The following is a 22162-nucleotide window of genomic DNA, read 5'->3' as shown; positions in this document are numbered from 1 at the left end:
TTTTAATCTTTAATTGCCAAACATTAATCTTGTTTCAGGGAAATGCACTAACTTCATATCCATTTATAGAAAAGCTTATATATGCTTACTACCCAATTTGGGAGTAAATTTCTTTGGTATAAGAATAAATTGATAGTATAAATTCCTCCATACTAGATGAATATCTCCTTGAAGGGAAGGCCATCTTATAAATCCTTATTTCTGACATAAGCAGAGTACCTTGTTTATATCAGGTTTTCAAATGTTTGATGGATGAATGAATGAATCAGTGAATGAATGAGCTAGATGCTCGTATTTAAAAATAGCAAATTAAGCTGATTTTTTTTGCCTAAACTGTTAGTGCAGGAGAAGAAAAGAATACTCAAATATCTGAAATATTTATTAAACTTTATTCAAAGTTATTCACCTCACTGTTAATAAGGTATACAGTTCATTCTCTGTGCCAGTATTACAAGGCCCGCCCATTGCCGGCAATGGACTTTGAGAAAACCCATTTCCTGACATCCGAAAATTAAATTATTATTTTCAAAACATACCAAACCCCCAATACTTGCAAAAGTATTACATGCATCACTGTCCCACCAATCTTTAAATCTGACTTACGTTATCTACATCAGTTGATGTTAAAATGAAGTCATTTTAACAAGTTATGACTGTACAAATCAAAATATCACTAATTAATATTAGACAAGAGTATTTTACAAACACTACATTACATATTACCTTGCAATTGGAAACATTACAATTTGTACTTGTGTACGTTTTAGATAACTGAAACTTCACAGAATTTAACAGCAAATGAAGTTTAAAAAATTTAGTTCTGTACATTAGTTCCAACTATCTCTATTTTACAATCTATAAGGCTCATGTCATAGTTCAGCACCAAAGAGATCTACAAAACTGTCTAACCAGTCTTATTCATCCCATGTGATAGTTTTCATTGTTTTTTTTTAGGTGAAAGTCTAAGAAAGTTTTAAATATCCTTCTTCCAGATCTTGAAATGGAATACTCTGTGGCTGGTCATACTATGCAAAAACTTGGGTTGTACCTTTTTATTTTCATTTAATAGATATGAAGGAAAAAAATAGAATACTGTGAATTTAGGTTGTCGGTCTTTAAGTTGAATTTATAACACTGAAGAATCAGAAGTAACCTAATAATGCCCTGCCCCATCCTTCCTTTTTGTTTTGAATTTTTAAAAGGCAGCCAGAAAAGTGTTTTATTTATTCTTCAAACTAAGGCGCAAAGAAGGGTTACAACGAACTTCCTCACACACAGTAGCTCCAATAACATCTCATGGCTCAGCATAATCCATCTTGAATTGATTCAGGAGCTGACCTAGAGCAGAGCTACATCTGTTGCCCCCAAATGAGCCATGCTGTCCATACGAGACATCTGCTCAATGCTAGCATCTCTCTCTTCACAGAGATCATGACAGTAACTCATCATTGCATTCCAGTTTCCAGAACCACTGTTATGGTCCCAACTCTTCTCCCTCTCCAGGATTTATAAATTTTAGAGAAGGAACAGGTTCATCTTGCCATTTTCAAACAGGGTTTATGCATATCACATTTTAAGACCACATACCCTAAACTAGAAACCTTTTTCAAAAACCTCAGGTACTTTAAGTAACATTGTTTTTTCAAAATATAAAATTCTTACATGTTTAAAAAAATTTAAATTGGAGACTAGTACCTGTTTTCTTCACCAGAAGCACACAATTCATCATACCACATTTAAAAACAGCTTCATGCATACAAATGGCCAGAGAGGTACGAAGTTTTACAGAGCCCTTAACATCATTCCAGTACATTAAGCATTATTGGCTAGACCACAATAGGAAGCACGTTAGCAAACTGAGCAGAGAGACTTTCCCAAGAACACAAGTTTCCAGGCTCCATGTCAGTCATGTACAAATGTAAGCAGTATGTAATCCTTTAAAGTTGTCCCCAGACATCCCATTCCCCCAACCGTTCTCACACGTCCCCCACCCACCCCAACCCACACTGAGGTCTTCCCCACCCAGAGTATCTTAATGCTCCCCGTTACTAATGACAGCTGCTTCTGGGTCTGCGGCCGGTGCAGGGAGTCTTGGCACTTTCTTAGCAGGACTTGGAATATGCTAAAATCAAAGGCAAAAAAGTTGTTGAAAGGAAGGAAATAGCCATTATTTACCTTATGTTGAATTTATTATACAGTTACTCATAGAGCAAGAGAGAGGCCACAGATCTGCCATAAAGTATTTTACTTGTCACATCTTGCATTCACAACTCCAACACTAGTGGCTTGATGCTAATTTGTGTCAAGAGGCAACACTATGTATTCATTAAACCTGTGGTGAGCAGATGAAACTAAGAACTTCAAGATTATAAAGTCCTCAGTTTGAGGCATGGCTGTGATCCTGGGCCAGTCACTTAACTTCCTATAGCTTCATCTCTAAAATGAGGACAACATCATTCATCTCAAGGTGGTTTTTATAAGGATTAAATAGAAATTGTAAATAAAATCCCTAACATATAACAGGAATTCAAATTATTGCTTCTTGACAGTTTAATAGAGATAGATTTGACAAGGCCTGAGAGAAGAGATGTGAGGGGGCTCACCACCCTGATCCCTACTTCATCCCCCACCAGGACATCATCACACGAACCTTCTCCCTAGTCAGTCTTCCTTTAAATGCTGGATTAATAAAACTTAGTAATTACTATATACTTTAAAAAGGCTAATAACTTAATGGCAAAGCATTTGATACAATTTGAAAATGTCACAGCCAGAAACCAATCCCAGAGCCCTTGCTCTGAGTTACTCTGCTTTATCGACATTCCTTTAGTTGCTGAATCTCAGTTAGGTCAACTAAGCCCTGGGGATGGAAATGTCTTACCCTGTCAAAGCCCAAGACCAAAGACCTTCATTCACTCACCTCAGTTGCTGTGCTTGAATGCACAAGCCCCACTCCTTCATCCAAAGTGTCGGCATTCGGAGAGGGGCGCCGGGCGTAAGTTCTTCTGTGTTTTTCATCCACTCGAACTAGGTACCACGTTCCTTCAAAGAGTGTATCTATTGAACCCTGGGGAATATAGTTGACTAGAGGAAAGGCAAAGAATATGAAACATTAGCTATGCTACAGAAACACTAAAGGTAAGAAGTTGCACATTCCCTGCAATTTTCACCAGTATCAGATCAGTACTGAATAAAACTAGATAGCTTTATCTTATACACAACATGCTTAATGCTGTTATAGCTCTCTAATAGGCTGTTGGGTATACATTTATGTTAAAACACAATACAGTATTTTTACCCAGGTGATGAGTGTCTTCTCTGAGCTTCATGTTTTCAGCAAAGACTTCTGGTGCTAAACAAGTTCTTGAGTCAAGCCTTGATTTAAGATCACATAAACTTGCTGTTATTTTATCAAGAGCAGACCCTAAAATAGTAAATAATACCAACATTAAAAGACAAAAGTAGCATGCCCAAAAGCCTGAACAAAATGTTGCCAAATGGAAAAAAATAGCTTTTTGTTTTTTTTAGAACAACTGGCTATTGTTTAAAAGATAAGATGCTATTTATTTGGCACAGCTTCCTATGACCTCTGACTAGACAGTTGTTTAGTATCAGCCAAGAGACAAGTTAGGAAATAGGTAGGATTTGAAACTATAAATAACTTGTCTACAGTCCATCCATGATACAGTTTTAAGAGTAACACCAAATCTCCCATCAGTGTTTCTGCATGTTTTTGTTCATTCCTGCTGAAGGAAGGCACAGAAGTTTCCTTAAATACAAGCCAAGACCATAAACCTATAAAAATAAGATAAGTTAAAAAAAGCCCAACAACTAATGGTGTTACCCACCTACATGATCAGACTCAATCATTAGTGTGAAGACTCCGAAGCTGCCTGCATTGAACATACTTCCCTTTCTCTACCTACATTCCCTCACTACAGATGCTTAGAAAAATGAGATATAAGACAAAATAATTACTTGCCAAAAAGGGAAAAAAGTCAAACAACTGTGCCATAAAAATTTTAAGCTGATTGCATGCTTTTTCTTGACATGGACAGAAGGAAAGAGAAAATCCTAACTCAGACATAATCCTGCCCTTTACCCAGTTCAGGCAGAAAGTAGAAGTCCAGCTATGCTACAAGGAGTAATGAAGATAGAACATAATGAGCCATGGGACAGATTCAAGCGATTGTTGGGGAGAAGCCTGCTGAATTAACAACACCACAGCGAGTTCTCAATACATTTCTGCTGAAAGACAGCATTTACCTGGTGTGGCATCTTGTGTAACTTTAAGGGAGTAGAGAGTGGCAGCTAACCCAGAACCGTAAGAGAACATCCCAATCCTCTTCCCTGCCAGCTGCTGAGGCGAGTACCTGTATAATGGGGAAAAGTTATTAAAATGTTTTCACTGATCCCAAACTACAATGCATGGGCAATTCACCCCATAGCCTGTGGGATCTAACCTAAGGCTTTATTATTACAGTAAACAGACTGAAAATAAAGAGTTTTTGTCTCTTTGGGAATGATGGGGCTTATTACAGTTATAATACAATATAATAAGTTACTTTGTCAGGCAGGGATTTCTCGTTCCACTGTAGGTCATGAATAGTAAGACCATGGATGCATTTCCCAGGGCAAGGGAAACAAAAGCAAAATAAACAAGTGGGACTACATCAAACTAAAAAGCTTCTGTACAGCAAAGGAAACATCAGCAAAACAAAAAGGCAATCTACTGTATGAGAGAACATATTTGTAAATGATGTATCTGATAAGGGGCTAACATCCAAAATATATAAAGAACTCATACGGCTCAACACCTAAAAAAACAAAAAAACCCACTTAAAAAATTGGCAGAGAACCCAAAGAGACATTTTTCCAAAGAAGACATACAGATGGCCAATAAGCACATGAAAAAATGCTCGACATCACTAATCATCAGAGAACTGCTAATCAAAACCACAGTGAAATACTATCTCATACCAGTTAGAATAGCCACTACCCAAAAGACAAGAAATAACAGGTGTTGGCGAGGATGTGGAGAAAAGGGAACACTTGTGTGCTGTTGGGGAGAATGTAAATTGGTGCAGCCACTGTGGAAAATAGTACGGATGTTCCTCAAAAAACTAAAAATAGAAATATAATATAACACAGTAATCCCACTTCTAGAAATTTACCAAAGAAGAAAAAATATTTGATTCAAAAAGATATACGCACCCCTATATTTATTGCCACGTTATTTACAATAGCCAAGATATGGAAGCAACCAAAGTGTCCATCAACAGATGAATGGATAAAGCTGTGGTACATATATACAATGGAATATTATTCAGCCATAAAAAAGAAAGAAATCCTGTGATTTGTAAAACACGCATGGACCTAGAGGATATTGCGCTAGGTGCAATAAGCCAGGCAGAGAAAGACAAAAACCATATGATTTCACCTATGTGTAGAATCTAAAAACAAAACAAAACAAACAAAATGGCAATAGACTCATAGACACTGAGAAGTAACTAGTAGTTACCATGGGGGAGGGTCGGGGGAGGAAGCTGAAAAAAGTGAAGGGGATGGACAGATAGAGAGAATATCCATCATGCTATAGTTATAAAAAAAAGAAAGTTAAAAAAATAGCATTTTCCATATACCTTTTATAACAAAATTTTTCCCTCAAGTCAATGGATAGCACACGAGGGCACATGAAAATAAAATATTCTGTGACCTGCCACCAACATGCCAGATACAGGATTTGGTTTCAGGAACCTAACATCCCCATATGAAGGGAGTTAGGCAACTGAAATTTATACTTACTGTGCTAAAACAGAAGCAAGGGAACCATACACTGAAGATGTGTACATATTTCCATTTTGATTTGATACAAGCAAAGATGCCTTTGTTTTCTGATTGAAGAGTTCAGAACTAGCCTTCATAAATGCCTTTTCCACATCTCTGTCAAAGTAGGTATCTTCTAATTTAACATCCCTGAAAGATTTAGAAAAAAGGCAGTCTTACAGTGTTCAGACTACATTTTCTTTATATTTGATAGTATACCTAATTAATATTTTAATTTGTGTATATGATTGTTTTCCTGTTTATTAAAAAGCCAAGTAGCAGCATGCTATTTGCTATAGAAGTCAGACAGTTATACACATATGGTCTTTTTCCTCAAAGTTTTTATTATCAAGTTAAAACAACTTTAATTCTAATGTTAGGACTAATAAACCTGCTAAAACTTTGTTGTCACCAAATGGAATATATTATTTCAAATTCATAAGATCATCTACTTAGAAAAGTCATGGTATTACAGGAGCTAAGTCTTAAAAAGTTTAAAATTTTATCATATGGAAAAGGGAGACAGGCAAGGAGAAACAGAGTGAGTTTTAACAGGCAGGGCATGCTAGGTAGGGAGCCAAGGAAGTGGGGAAAATGTGAAAGGAGTACAAATGCAGACTTCAACAGTGACAGTGGGCAGGATGGATACGGGGCACAGGCTGAAAAGGCAAGGAGTTAAGAGGCTATTGTAGGAAATACAGACACTGTGGGGCTATTTATTGTGTGACAATGAGAAAATATCTTAAAGAAAAATCAGATAATCTGAGTAGAAATGACTAAAGAATTCATGCAGGTAAGCTGCTCCCTCTCTGGGAATCAATTTCTCCACTGATGACATAAATACATGAGACTAAATGACTTCTAAGATTCTTTCGACTCTTAAGATTTTCATGTCTGTACAAATAATGGCTTACCAGATATAAACAATACTCTCACATAGCAGGAAGAAACAATAACAACTCTTCTTACCCAAAGGCTTCCAGGCTACTATAGATGCTATTTTTATCTCTGTTCTGGTCATTTAGGAAGTCATTCAGCAACATCCGAGCTAGAGATTTCTGAACCAGTTTACAGTAGGGTGAGTGGAAGATCATGAAACCAAAGTCATTCAAGGTGAAATCTTTATCATTTCCCTCTGAAAGAGAAATCCAAAGGAATTATAAAATTCATTTAACCCACTAACTTCTGAAGTCTGATTTTAGAACAAGGTGAGGATGGTTTATCTTTAAACAGCAACCAAAATTATACAATATAATGAAATATCACTATGGTTTAAATGCCTATCAAAGACATAGCCAGAGACAGAACAATGTACACTACTACTGCTGCTTATTCAAACTTAAGAATGGGTTATGTCATCAATTTAGTGGGTCAAAGCCAACATTTTTTTTAGTCTTAATAATGTGTTTTTTAAATATAGTAGAAAATAGCAAACTATGTAACTTGCAGCATGAGTAAGTAATTTCATGACACTTTTGTTTCAGTTTAGCAGGTATATACATACAGTGCCAAGTGTACTTCTTACTGTGGATCCTAACAGGAAGTTAGAAAGTCACTGGACTATAAAATACTGCAAGAATGCTTCCTATCCAGAGCCACTAAGTTTCTTAATATCTGTTACTGAATATTATTTTAGCCCTCTCTTACAACCTCTATAAAGTAAAGTTGGTTGATGGAAAAAGCATACTTTATATGAGGCTGTGTTTTAACTGTATTAATTTAAATACTGCCCTTTTCTGTGCCTCAAGAAGTTTTTCAGGGTTAAAGATGGAGATTAATGACAATAAGTATGAATTCACAGGTCAAGCACAAACAGACTATGAGGGGAGAGGGAGCATTTCAGTAGTTTATTTTCATTAGTTTTCTCATGAAAATGAGAAAATGTGAAACTCCTGAAAACATGAAACTAGGATCACAGCTGCAAACTAAAACTTTGTGAAAATACCTCTCTCAAAAGGTGAACAAAATTCAAGTTACTTTCTTTTATCCTACTTTTGATTTTCTTACTGGGTTAGATAAGTCAACCTCAGTATTTTTGCAGAGATGTACCTCATTTCCGAAGCTTACCTGTTTACCTAAAGTACACATTCCCAGAAACTATGGGAAAATGCTATCTGGTAGGTGAGGAAGAAATGGCTAAAGAAGACTAATGAAGGATGCCCACAGAGAAGCTTCTCACTAAAAACCCTGAGCACATTATACAGCCCTCAACAGATGTCAAAGCAAGCAAAAATTATAGAACCCACCTTTCTGCCACTGGGCACGGATCTTTTTGCGGTAGACAGAATAGCAACGATCTAACGCACTGAGGTAGCACTGTATGGAGAGTTTTCCATCTACTATAGGATATTCAGAAAGCATATCAGGCTTGTAAAAGTCATAGGCGTGTTGCATATGTGTCCCCCGAAGTCCTATTAGAACCAAAAAGGAATATGTCCATGTATTTCTGCTTTATGATTTTTGTATGTTAGTAAACATATTGCATTATCTGGGTACCTTCCTTAACTATAGTCAACTCTCACCACTTGCAGTATAGAAATCACAAGGTGAAACCACTATGTAATTGAAATGAAACATAACAGTAACCAGGAATAGCCCTAAGTCACCTTCGATGTGCAACATTTTATGCATATATCAAACATCTAACCAGGAGATCACAAGCGCTTTGAACTGAAAACAAATTAAACTTATCACTTACTGTGTAACTATGGGCAAGTTACTCCTTGTATTAATTACATAAGACCAACTTAAAGCCATTTTAATTCTCTGTAAAATGAGGATGACATCACTTACTTGAAATAACTGCTATGAAGACTAAATGTGACAACACATATAAGCATTTAGTAGGTAGTGCCTGCATTTCATGAACATTCAGTAAATAAGTACTAGCTTCTACTTATAGTTTAGAATTTCTCAGTGTATCATGTGAATAAAAAAATGCTTTCCCAAATACTCACCTCGGTCAAAAATTAAAGGAGCATTTGGTCCAATTAGCAGAGCAACGGCTCCAACGCCACCTGTAGGTCTAGCGTTTCCTGTGGCATACACAGCAATATCTCCTGCAACTACTAGGGCATACCGTCCTAAAAAATATTAGTACACAAGAAGGTGATCAACATTATATCATATACATATAAACTGAAGCCGGTTATATTTTCCCAGAGCATGATTGCCCCATGTTTAGTAAAGAAAGAAAATATTCTAACTAAATTCTGATAATTTTCTCCTACATGATAAAGATAACCAATTCATAAGTAAGTTGAAAGTCATAGCTATCTTTCTGACCATATTCAAATAAGCATTAACTGGTAAACGTTTGCATACACTGTTAGTTAAAAGGTCATTCATCCTCAAGAACAGCTTTTTCAGAGTAACATATCACATACCATCCCAAGAGCTGGACTCAACCCAGTTAACAGCATTGAAGACAGCAGCTGTGCCTCCATAGCATGCATTAGTCGTGTCTATTCCTTCTACATCTGTATTCCCAGACTCCTCAAAGAGCTGCATCAAATTAGTCTTCACTGACTTTGATTTGTCGATGATCGTCTCTGTTCCAACTTCTAGCCGCCCAATGCAATCATAAGAAAGGTTATTTCTCTCCATAAGATTCTGAACCACAGTCATGCAGAGAGAGTTGATATCTTCTCTATCTGTGCAGAAGCCCATTTTGGCCTGGCCCAAGCCAACAGTGTACTTCCCAGCATCTACACCATCATATTTTTCCAACTCTGCTTGATCCACATATTGAGAAGGAAAATAGAGCTCAAGGGCAACAATCCCCACATCTTTCGGCCAGCAGGCTTCTACATTCAAAGGAAGTGACCCAGGCATGGTGAAAGAGCTTTAAAAAGAAAAATAGAAAAAAAAAAAAACACATTGTTTTAGGTTATAAATTGCAGATTGTCAGGTCTAAACTTGAGAAGACAGTAAGAGTTCAACTATCACCTTAAATATTAGTTTAGTTTTTAAGTTTAGTATATTTTACTTAGAGCAGTCAATTTTAATATGAGGAAGTAGCAATTACAGTATGAATGGAATACTACTATTTATTTTAAATTATCTTTCATAAAGACTTGCATTTTATTCAAAACTAGACATGTTTAGATTTAAAACATGATTACTGGATGTAAAGAAAACTTAAATAAGATTCTTCTATGTTGTAAAGAACTACAAGATAAAGTACAATGACAATTTAGTAATACGGCCCACAAATTAGATTTCAAGTACCTAATCTATTCCAGGCCACCTGAAAAAGTTTAAGTCAGTCATTCATTAATTGTAGATACATTGACTACTCATGGCTATTGACTTCATAGTTCTTCTAAAGTTTGTTAGATCAAACCCTGTCACATTTTTTACTGATCCAAATAATTCCGACAAGTAGAAAAGCCATACTATGGAAGTCTACCAGGCCAATGTATACAAAGCACCTGCTAATACAATCCTACCCTTCCAGAGAACCATCCCCACCCTTGAATGATTGAAGTTTTAAGCAAAACAAGTTCCAGGACCCATCACAGAATCAAATGCCAATATTCTATACTTTCTACACTATGCACTGGTAATAAATGATACCACAAGGATTCACTTAGTTTCTAAATCAGAAAAAAACAAACTCTGATTCAAATCTGAAAATTGGTAATCCACATATTATATTATTTGTGTGACATCTTAGACCTCTTAAAACTGTTTCTTCTTTTTTAAAAGGGTTACTAGAAAGTTGGGAACTGTTGCCACATTGTAAAGACTTTCAGCAGTGTATAAATTTACTTATCAACAGTAATAACAACAAAAAAAAGTGCTAGACACTCAAGACCATTGCCATGTGCCTATGAACAAGTCACATAACCTAACAGAGCCTTGATTTCTTTAGAGGTTGTATAAATCAGGAAGAGAAATTATTCTAGATATTTCCAACAGAGGAGAATTTAATACAGGGAAATGGTAATAAACTTGTTGGCCAGGCTTGAGGAGCAAAAGGGGGAAGGTAGTTACTCAGATCCCATAAGCTCTCACTCCTACCGAAGCTGCAGGAACTACCCTACCAGCACCTCCGCTCCTCAGCTAGAACCCGAGACCCACATTTCTCCTGCTGCCACCACCACAGACAAACCAAAATGGCTACTTCTTGCCACCTTCTAATCTCACTTGAGTACTTCCACCAGTAGTTCACCCAGAATCCTGTGAGAGAGAAATGCAGTTGTCAGGCTTTGAGGAGTGCCATAGCACCTTAGTTTTACAGAGAGATTTCCCAAATCTGAACCTTTATAATTCAGTTTCCTTTTCCAGTATCAAATAATTGGGTGATGCTGCTTTAGGGGGGCAGAATTTCTGGCCTTCATTGAGCTAAAGGTCTTGGCTTTTAGGAGTTACCTGGGTCAAACTTGTTCACTAATCTTCTACATTATTTACCAGCTCACCACTTCTTTGACTCTTAAAAATGACAAGTCAAATCCTGTATTAATGTCACATGTCCTCTGCCACTCTGCAAACTCTGGTGTATCAGGTATAATGAAATTACTGACTACTGCCAGAATGAGCAGTACTTATTGAAATCTTGAGAGAATATCCAAAGAGAGGCTTTCCTTATATCATGAAATCAACTCTGAGCCTGTAGGTCATCAAGTTAGGAGTATTTTAAAACCTAAAAAATAAGTTCCTAGAAATATAATAGTAAAAACCTTAAGGTCTTGAGGGATACCAGGTGAATATTCTTTCTAAACACAAGAATCTTAACTCATTTTTTTTTCATTCATCCAAACAAGAACATGCTACATGCCAAACATCTGGGATAAGTATAATAGGTGATAATCTTTGTCCCTTCCAATATTTGTGGTCTTGTGGTATACTAAAATACAAACACATAATAATGAATAAGCGAAACAATAGAGAGAGTCACATTACATTAGGAATAACCACCTAACCCAGCCTAGCAACAGGGAAGGAGTGGGAAGAAAGTTCTTGGTTATTTGTGCCTGACTTGAGTCTTAGGAATGAGTAGTTACTAGTCATCAATAAAGCTCTGCAGGAGCAGATGGAGGTAGTTTTCAAGAGGGTAGACAGCATAAGCAAAGGCACACTGCCAGCAACTATGCATATTTTGCAAATTCACTTACGTGAAATGTGAGGCTCAGTGAGTAGGTCAGGAAAATTATTAAGGGTCAGGTCACAAAGGTTCTCACACTAAAGGAACTTCTACTTTATCACGACAGTAAGAAGTCATCAAAGTTTTAAACAAGAGTAACATGGTCATGTTCATATCAGTGTTTTTATAACTGGAATCAATTACTAAATTGATGGCATATATTTTAAAAAATGAAATAGAAAAGAGAAAATATCAGATTGCATGGCACATAGAAATGTAAGGATTTTTTCATGAAGATTTTGTTTCAATTAGTCACACATATCCTGGGGGTTGAAATATAAAGTGTATTGCTTGTTGAGGCTCACAGCTGAAAATGGTTGGGAGTCTCTGTTTTATAGTCGCTGGTTTTGTATAGAGAATGGATTTGAGTTAGGACCCGAGTCCAGATACCACAGTCCAGATAAGACATAGGTCATGGACTACAGCAACTACTACATGACGGGTGAAGACGGAACAGCTTCCAAAAATAAAGAAGCCAAACATTAGCAGAAACTGTGACTGACTAGACATTAGAAGAAGGAAGTGTTTAGGATGACTCCCAGATTTCTAGCCTCAAGTGTTTTATGACTCACAGGCTCACTGTCAGCTACACTATGTGAATAGAGAAGCATCTCTCCACTTGGTCCTAACCTTTCCTCTCTTCCACGCAAACCCATCAACTGTGGGATGGGTTGCTACACTGAAGTTGAAATGAAGACATAAAGGGGATAATATGTCATCAGGCAGACTTTAAATTTATAGTAAAATAAGATTAAGTCCTCTGCATAGTCCACAGTACAGAGCTCTACACTAGAGTTTTTTTTTTAAAAGACCAGTCCATGTGCACTGAGTCCCCTATACAGAATTTTATTGTTGTTAACAACCATTTGATCAATAAATATGAGAGATGCCCTCTCAAAAAAAAAAAAAAAAGACCAGTCCATATATTTGCATGACGAACACCTCTTCTATGTTACCCTCGAAGTGTCCAAAGGAGAGGTAGCAGGATTAGCCACCTTCCCAGCCTTCCTATAGGTTACCCTTTAGATTCTTTGCAGGTCTTTCAACTGCTCGAAAAATGTTAAGGACAGTGTAATTTTCCCTGCCTGGCCCAACATCTTGCAATGCTTCTGGAAATAAAATGGGCAAGTATAGCCTTCTGAAGGTATAAACCACTTATAAAAAGCTATGATGCAAGGTTTTAATTCCAGAACAAAGCCTCATTTACCATAATCTGATTAGCTCTGATCAGTTCTTATACTGCAGTACTAACAAAATAATTGTTATTCTTTAACCTCCTCAAGGTTAAATAAGCAACTTGTTTCATTTGGAAAACAAAATGTAGCTTAACTAAATAACCCATACACCTCAAGTTGAAAGTGAATCATGATCTTGGCATAGAAAAATTTTTTACATTGTCTTATTTACTCAGTCAATATTGCTGATTCTCAATACCAAATGAAAAAAATGTTTTCAACACACTCTTGTTAAAAAGCCACCTAATTTGAAATACTAGCTTTCCGTTAAAATTGAGAGGGAGCAGGTTAAGTTGGGAAAGAAGGGGGAATTAATACAGGGAAGTAATTGTTTCCCTGGTATCTGAAACAACAAAAAGTTTGAAGTTTGTGGTTTTAATCTTTACTTTTAATTATCCTGTAAAGTCTATGCTCTTATGTTGCCTCCTTAAATGCTGTCTCAAGTAGGCCAGATATAAACTAGAGAAAGAAACAAAAGGCCAGCTAAAGATCTGAGATGGTCACATTATGGTGTTACATCAATAGAGAATAGCGTATTCTAGTTAGTTCACTATTCTAAGTATCACAATAAATTTCTAAATAGAATCCAGTTAGATATCTGACAGTTTACACAGAGAATATAGTTAATGATTCTGTAGTATCTTACTACATTGATGGACAGTGACCACACCGGAGGAGGTGAGGACTTGATAATATGGGTGAATGTTGAACCACGGTGTCGGGTATATGAAACCATCATAAAATTGTATATCAATGATACTTTAATAAAATTTGTTTAAAATATGACAGTTTAAAAAATTACTTGCATATTATTTTTAAACTTTTGCTGATAAAAAAGTATTTCATTATATTTCAAAGCAGTGTATTCACAATAAAAAAAGTCGGAGTATAATAATGGGGATTCTGTATTGATAAAAAAATATGTAAGTTTTTTAAATTTCGTCTGGTGGACAAAAGGAGCCCCAGGCCCTATTTCCCAAGTTGGCAAAGCAAGATGAGGTGGAAGCCTTGCTACCACTTCCTGAGTGCTTCCTGCCTGTGACACAGAAGGAACCAAGAGATGGCCTCTAAAATCTGTGAAAGACAGACAACTGGAAAAATAAAGTGAAAAAAAAAAAAAGGCAGAAAAGCAGGGAAACCAGCTGCAGATGCTGAGGCAGGGGCAGCCCTGACCTGGCCCCCGGACTACAACTCCAGCCCAACTGAGCTCTCTGCCTCCATGCCCTCCACTGTCCCAGGCTAATGTTCTAAATGCTTATCTGGCTTTTTGTCAAGATGCTATTTAAAACCATTCCAAGTTTTTCTCTATTATTTAGTGTCAGCCTCTTCACTAGACAAGGAGCTTCTGCAAAGGAAGAATTGTGTCTCGCTCATCTTTGTATACCTGGTTCTTAGCCCAGTGTTGGCATATGGTAGAAACTGAATGCTGAATAAATGAAATCCTACGAGCATTCTAATCTAAAATCAGTAACAACCATAGGAAATCATAATACTGAGCACATGCAAGCATGCACGTGCACACACACACACAGCAGAATCATAGTAAAGGAGCTAGCTCCAAGGCAACAGGAGAAGCAGTGGATGCAAATAATTAGATTATTGATTCAAACACAGTTGTAATCATTGCCCAGTCTCACATGATTGTAAACACTCACCCATAACCCAGATGTTTATCTTTGGAGGCTCTAATTTAAAAAAATACTATTGGCACATATGCATACCTGTGGATTATTTCTTGTGATTAAGCAGTTCATGTGGTTACATTTTATTTTCTGTATTTTTTCTCTCATGAGCACTAATGTTTTTAATTAGTTTCTAGATTTTAAACACCAAATTGGACAGTCTCCTGAAGCAGTATGGCATTAACAAATTTTTAAAGATAAGGTATAATCCTGTAATGGGTTTTAAGAATGTGTGGCACAGACAAATGTTCACTTGCCCTGGAATAAAAATAATTTCCCCCTTCCAGTAGAGTGGAACATTTTCCCTTAGCAGCATGACAGGATGCCATACCTGTATGAGGGATAAAGAGCTGCAGCCTCCAGGTCTGTCACTGTTTCTTCCTTCAGGCACTAGGAATTTCAAATAAGAACTTCTTTTAAAGTCATGAATCACCACACAAATTAAAATGACTCAAAGTGAGTTAAAATAAATATTTCCTCATCCAATTACATTATGCAGAACAGAATTTGACTCTGCTTAAAAAAAAAAAAGAGGTAAATATTCTAAAATTTTTCACCTGTATTAGCACCTATAGTGGTAGGTTCAGTCCTGGTAATGAACTAACAAGTTCATATCACTGATTCAGGCTTTAAACCACATGACACTGGGTGTACTGTAGATTCTCTCTACTAAATTTGGGTTTTCAAGTATTGGAGGAAAGGAATATAATGAGTTGTACTAAGTGTCTTGCCAATGGGTTTCAGCCCCAGGCAAATTTACTATGGATTGTAAAACAGGAATGACAATTGGATGTTCTTGGGGTAAAAGGGTTTATTACAGCTTATGCTCCCTGCCATCAGTCAAGCAATAGAATTATGTCTGCATCCAACAGTCTGCAGTTCTGTAATCCACCTTGTCTATGCCCTCTGCACAGGACACTAGGCAGAGCTCTTTATAAAGTGAATCAGTCAATTACAGCTTATTGCCTACAGGTGGGGAAGCAGTCACCTAGCAATAAGGCCAGTTATATGATCAAGTAGTTTAGGTTCAGGTGAGGATCCTGGCCATTGGATCTGTAATTTTCCCCACACTGGGCTAGCAAATTTCTGGAGTAAACAGACTTAAACATAAAAGAGCTTGCAGCCTTAACAATGATTTGTGCCTTTTGAGCCTCAATTTCCTTGTACAATGGAGCTAATTACCTGCCCTCCCAGCTCTTCATGAAGGATTGCTGAGAAGATACAGTATGTGAATGACACGTCATAATATAAAGCACCAATAAACTATTATCCAGGTTCTTAGTATTTTTCAAACAAGATACATATCTTTGTAGCAAGAGCTAATTATCTTCATTTATTTAATCTTATGCTCCTGGGTTTCAACATGGCCAGCTTCACACCCCCCACTTTTTATAAAGTAATTTTCCTTTGTGCTTGTATTAAAAATATAAGTATTTGATATCAAGACAAAGAAGCATTAAGTTTTCTGATCACTTTAATTGCATGGAAATAAAATACAGGTGACTTTGGAGCATTTTCTTCAGTCTGTTTTGAAGGATTGTTACTTGAGACAACACTACCTATGTTTACTGCAAACACGATTACCTTTCCTCTCTACTTAATTACTGGGAAAGTTAGCATTTGCTCTTGCCTGAGTATTCAGAGACTACATCCAGATATTAGTAAAGCTTTACTTCTTTTGATTAGATCATTTAAGAGCTCTACATAGATTTACTTTTATTGAAGTTTACCTGGCTTCCCTCAAATATCCTAGGTTTTGTAGGAAAAGATCAGACTACTACATTTCAAAACCTAACTGCAGGATTATATATACATTTTGAGAATATAATGTATTTTTTCTTCTTTATTATCTCAAATTATGCTTTTGTAATCTGCAAAGCAAGCAGACCACAGGGACCAGTTATCACAGGTGAGGGGAAAAACATGAGTCCCTCTCCATGTTGAGATTATTTAAATAGCTTCATAGTATCTCTTCTTGAAGCCATGTATGTAAACGCATTTGACACTATTTCCATCAAGGAAATTTCTCCCGAATATTCTTTTTCCATTTTGGTTATTTAAATTGGGGAGGTGGGGAGGAAAGGAAGGGGATGAGAGGGAGACAGACAGAGTCTTGGGCACTGGCACAAGAAGAAAGAAGAAAAAATGACTGCTGTGCTATTTACACTCTCAGGAAAAAGAGGCCTGGGAACCAGGAAAAGAAATGGAGGCAGTAAATGCCACTTTGGGGAAAAGTAGATCTGAAAGGCATTAGGCTTTCCATTCCCTTCTACATTTGCTAGGGGGTTCTCTACCCACCTGCCTGCCCCAGCACTGCCCAGGTCTTAGGAAGGTCTCCGGCTCACTTCTAACAGAAGGTCTTATCCAAGTACACGATAGAGAAGGAAGCAGCATGGGTCAGGAAGCAGTTCATGAATCACAAATGGCTGGACAGGATACCACAAAGGATATTTGGAGACTCCTGAACCACAATAGAGGCATTTTGAGTTTGGCAAAGATTAAACTGAAGAATGATAAGGCTGCCAGGAGCTAAACAGGTTAAAGACATGATGCTTTCTCCTAGGGTTTATTCAGAATTCTGAACTCTTCCTTCTGGCTCCCTCCTCAGCCTTGGTTTGAACAAGCGGTCGGAGAAGTTCATCCATCTAGTACACATTCTGGTATTAGTAAACCATTAAGCAGTTGCCTGCTGATCCCTTTCGCTGTTACAGAAGAGAAATCAAGGAAATCCTTTTCAATTGAGAATGAGCTGGCAATGTGTCTTCCTTAGCAAGCAAGCAAAAACTGTTAAGACAGACTTGCTCACACCTGTACACTCCGCTCTAGTTCTCAAGTGAAAAACACAGACATTCCTGCCACCACTGGGCGTTACTGCTCTGCTTATCAGAGATTCTACTCGTATATCAAGCCCCTGGCACTCCTACAGCAGGTATGTCATACACACCGGTCTCCACATTCTGCTCCCAATGGAAAACTACCTACAGGCAGTCTTTTGATCCATACTAGATTCCTAGACTCCTATTGGAAGAGAGGCTATATTTTGATTCTTTTGAAATCCCTTTGAGACTTTAGAGTAAAGCAGTCAACTGCCATTTTCTGAGGGGTTAATTTGGACTTATAACAACTAAGAGGACAAATCTTTTAGATACAAGTACTTGTAGCAGCCTTCATTAGTAAGTTCTCTTTGCTATTACTTTCTAATATAAGCTGCAGCACTAAACAGTCTTCAGTAGTTTTAAGAAAACTGTCTTACTGTTGCTGTTCAAAGCAAACGGTAGGCTTCAACTGTTCCCAGTTCCTAACCTGAAAAATGTACGGAGTCCAAATGTAATCAGAAGAGAACATTTGTTGGTCTTATGCAGGCACACATCCCCAAACATAAATCCTGCAGAGATGCAGCTTTAAGGTATTAGTTTCTCCTCTACTGCTCTTAACTATACTCAGCTAACAGACAGCAAGTGAGCATCAACCCGTACCAAGAATGAGAATGAACAGAAGAACTGAGTCCTACCATCCTCCCATTAGACTGGGTAACATGTTTCCCAAAATTTCAATCAATACCACCTTCTTGAGAAACAAAAATTCACACCTTTATATGATATTTGGTTTTTTAGTAACCCAATGTATAAGACTCTATATTCCTTTCCAAATGAAAGTAAATAGATTCCAATGTACAGACTATCAAACTCTTCAATCCACAACCCCAGCCATGCCTCCCCCCCATTCATTTCTACAGGATTACGGCTTTAAGTAATTCTAGGGTACCCAAGAGACACATGATACAGGATTATCACAGTTTTGCATCCTGTGAGAAAGGCTATCTAAAAATCTCAAAAAATTTCTAGTAAGTCCCATAGTTAAGAGAAACTAGGTCTAAAAGCACTCTGGAGGAATATTGAAGAAGAAAACAAAATAAAAAAGAAGGCCCAGAATTAGCCTAACAGATGACACGATCTTCTATGGCCACAAACATTATCTATTTAACTCTCCTCATCAGAAATGCCTTCTGAGAACTGGGTTACTGACTAAATTAGAACTGAATAAAGGGCAGACTTACCAACTTAGGAGAGACCTACAAAGGTTAGACAAAAAGAAAATAAAGTCTTTCTTTTCTCTCATAAGAAATGCTAAGAAATGCTACCCCTGCCCTCCTTATCCACACAAACATAACTGAAATCTTAAAAATAAACTTTTGGTCAAAGAACAAACACAAACTACTTAAATGTCTCAAGCTGCAAAGAACCATTTGGCATGTTAAGGACTTTTAATCTGTCTTCTGGTAGAATCTGTGCAATAGTGTCCAAACTCCATCTCACAAGGAAAACCTGTTACCTATTCTAATACTTCCATTTGTCTTAATTTTGTCACTTATCTTGCCATTGTTTTTCATGCTTCATCCCCTGAAATCAACAAATGTTACTTAGCAGCGGCCAGAACACATCATCTTACTGCAGCAGCTTGGCAAGAGCATCAGTAGGAGAGAAAAGTGGCACCAGAGGTGGGCAGTGAAAGCAGCCTGTGATGCTCTAAAGCCAAGGCAACAGGGCAGGCACGTCATGCCAGGACCTCACATTACCTGTTGTCCAGATCCCTCCTCCAGGGTGGCTCCGAGAAATCCTTGCTCTACCAGTGGTCAAGGCAGGACACACGTTTTTCAAAGACGCCAAATACTTGGCTTGAAATGTCCTTGGCTTAACCCAAAACCTACTGTGTGTGAAGACCCTGTGGCACTTTGCCCATTACATTAACGTCTCAGGTCAGGCTTCTCCTAAAGCTATTTGCAGTGAGACACGGCATTTCAGAACACTGAGGAAACCTATTTTTAAAAATAGGCATAAAAATGGAGGTGGGAAGGTGGGAGATAGGAATCTGTGATATGCGAAGCAAGCACAGACTCAAGCAGTCAGGAGCCCAAGACCTCAACTAGGTGAAATCAATACCTGTGAAGCTTTCTTGCACCTGAGCTGGGGAAGAACCTAATGCTGCCCACTTCCCTTTTCCCATCAACTCTATGTGGCAGCAAGACACACCCCCTGTCAACCTGCAAGCCTCCGTGAAATCGTGATCTTCCCCATCCGTCCGCGTACAGCCTTAATCCAAGGCTCTGGGGACGCCCTTAGCAGCCCAACTCGTCCCTCGTCCCGTCGGGTGCACTCCCCACGCCCAACTCCCCCACAGAGGTCACAACCACTTCCCCAGCACCTCCAGCCCTGGCTGAGTAGGTTATTAGTAACCGAGCCTTCAACACCCTTTCCCCTTCTCCCCTCCGCGACTCGCTTGCTCACACGAGCCGCGGTCAGCCTCCGATCGCTGTCAGGGGAGGCTCCGCACCGCCGCGGCTCGAGGCGCAGCATCCTCACCGGCCAGGTCCACTCCTCTGCCCCGACCCGGACGGGGCGGATGCTCCTTCGGGCCTAGTCAAGGACACCGCCTCCGCCCGGCCCCCACCCCGCCCGCGGCGCCGCAGCAGCCCAGCTCTCCTTCCCCGCACGGGGCACTTACCCAAATGTGACCGGGCAGGAGCTGCGGAATTGGAGACAAGAAGGGACAGCACGCGGCACCTCCCCTACACCGCCGGCTTTATAGCCACTGACCCACCCGACTCCGGCAAGGCCGAGAGTCGCTGGGAGGCGGGACCGCGGCTCCGGCAGCCAATCGCGGCCAGCAGAGTCGGCCTACAGCGCCCGCCCCCCAGGTCGGCTACCACCAATCCGAAGGAAACTAGAGGCGGGCGCTCGCTCTGGTTTTCCCTCGTGGCTGGAAGGGCGGGGGGAGGGGCGGGGACAAAGTCAGAGGGCCGAGGAAGTGGGGTGAGAGAGTGACGTGTAGTGGCCCGAGAGCCGGCCTGCCAATGACAGAGCGGCGAGAGACGGCGAGAGCCAACGGGAGCGGACTGAGAGGTTCTCCGACCAATTGGAGCCTAGGGAGAGACGATGGGGGCCAATGAGGCCTCCGCGTCCCACCACTGGGGAGAGATGGTCAAGTGTGGGAGGCAAATTGGTCCCCGCTTGAGGTTGTCAGGTTGCCTAGCAACCAGAGCTACAATGCCCCTGTAAGATTTCTGAAATACTTGATTTGAATTCAGTTTTAACGTTTTATAGTTTCCAGAGCAGCCAAATGCGCCTGCATTACAAGTTGGAGCAGGTTACATCACCCAGAATTTGTAAATCTCTGTAAATCTCTAAATAGCCATTTGTAAATACCCGATATTTTCACCTCTATTCAAAATGATCTTGACTTTCAAAGAGACTGCTACGGGACAATTCTTCCTAACTAAACCTAAAACAAGACAGTTTGGGGTTAGACACCAGTGAGGAAGGAAAGGGGCCTTGTCTGAGCAGGAAAAGTTGGTCCTGCTTCTAGGATTTTTGCTAGCCCAGGCACCCAGAAGAAATCCATCTGGCCGGTTCCCCACTGTATCTTCTGAGCTTGACATGTGGTAGACACCAAGTAAAAGTTGAAAGAAGAAGGGACTCCATTATTCTCCATAGTGAATCCAAAGGATGCGGGACTGCCAAGCTCCGCCAGAAGATAGAAAGGAGCAATTTGAGCTCAAGGAAATCACCAAAACACTATTTGAGAGAATCCAAAGGAGGACAGTTATGGCCTGTCTTGCCAATGGGTTTCAGCCCCAGGCAAGTTTGCTATGGATTCAATGTGACCAAAGAAAATGACAGCAAAACGTTCTTGGGGTGAAAGGGTTATACCCAACTTTATTTCCAGGTGGCAGGTCAGTCACTAAAATCCCATTCCCTCAGAGCAGGTCTGCATGCAGCAAACCGGTCTCTGCTTCTGGGCCCCTCTGTCTGCACAGCTGTCCTCTGGGCTTCTCTGCACAGTTGTCCCGCACAGCCGTCCTCTGGGCCTCTGTCCTCGGCGCTGCCACCACTCCAGCCTCTGCTCTCCTGCAGCCTTCCAGCCCTGCCACCATGTTGCACACAGAGCACTGTGCAGAGCTCTTTTTATAGAGTCAGCAGCCATGTATTGCTCACAGGTGTGCAGTGAGCTAGTCAATCAGGGCCAGGTGAGAATCCTGGCCACAGGAACTCTCATTTTATCCACATGGCCTTAGGTCAGACTCTGCTTCTCATCACTTCAGAGACAGAAACTGTAATACTTAGGTTTGCTAGCAGACAGTGACAGAGATTCAAATCTATTTGTATCTCTCCCCTTCTCAATTTCAATATGAACCAGGAACCCTGTTAATAAGGGCTCACTGATGAATCTGTACATCCAACACACAACTACTGCTATGTGAAATTTATTATTCA

At 39.2% G+C, this 22162-nt stretch overlaps 1 protein-coding gene across 4 annotated transcripts; it reads right to left on the bottom strand.

Annotated features, from left to right (window-relative positions):
• Positions 1–368: 368 nt before the first annotated feature.
• On the bottom strand, positions 369–20542 carry HMGCS1 (3-hydroxy-3-methylglutaryl-CoA synthase 1). Of its 4 annotated transcripts, XM_036910908.2 has the most exons (11): positions 20394–20474; positions 15223–15281; positions 9213–9670; positions 8784–8909; positions 8073–8237; positions 6796–6961; positions 5806–5976; positions 4267–4373; positions 3299–3424; positions 2921–3084; positions 369–2122 (listed from the first exon to the last, which is right to left on the bottom strand). In XM_036910908.2, exons 3-11 carry the CDS (start codon positions 9658–9660, stop codon positions 2033–2035), a joined length of 1563 nt encoding a protein of 520 aa, XP_036766803.2. In that variant the 5' UTR covers positions 9661–9670; positions 15223–15281; positions 20394–20474; the 3' UTR covers positions 369–2032. The 4 variants fall into 4 exon arrangements, with proteins under 4 accessions (XP_036766803.2, XP_036766804.2, XP_057351407.1 ...); XM_036910909.2 differs by lacking the exon at positions 15223–15281 and having other exon boundaries at positions 20394–20542; XM_057495424.1 differs by lacking the exons at positions 15223–15281; positions 20394–20474 and adding an exon at positions 11203–11263.
• Between the last annotated feature and the right edge of the window lie 1620 nt (positions 20543–22162).

Source organism: Manis pentadactyla, chromosome 2 (assembly GCF_030020395.1).
Source record: "Manis pentadactyla isolate mManPen7 chromosome 2, mManPen7.hap1, whole genome shotgun sequence".
Lineage (NCBI taxonomy): Eukaryota > Metazoa > Chordata > Mammalia > Pholidota > Manidae > Manis > Manis pentadactyla.
Note: the sequence above shows the minus strand (reverse complement) of the source record. Positions and strands in the feature narration are given on the sequence as shown.

Excerpts from the sequence above, each read along its gene's own strand:
- HMGCS1 (XM_036910909.2), bottom strand. The coding sequence starts at position 9,660 with ATGCCTGGGTCACTTCCTTTGAATGTAGAAGCCTGCTGGCCGAAAGAT. Across the intron at positions 8,238-8,783 it reads TCCTTTAATTTTTGACCGAG|GACTTCGGGGGACACATATG; the intron begins GTGAGTATTTGG and ends TGGTTCTAATAG. Across the intron at positions 6,962-8,072 it reads CCGTGCCCAGTGGCAGAAAG|AGGGAAATGATAAAGATTTC; the intron begins GTGGGTTCTATA and ends TTTCTCTTTCAG.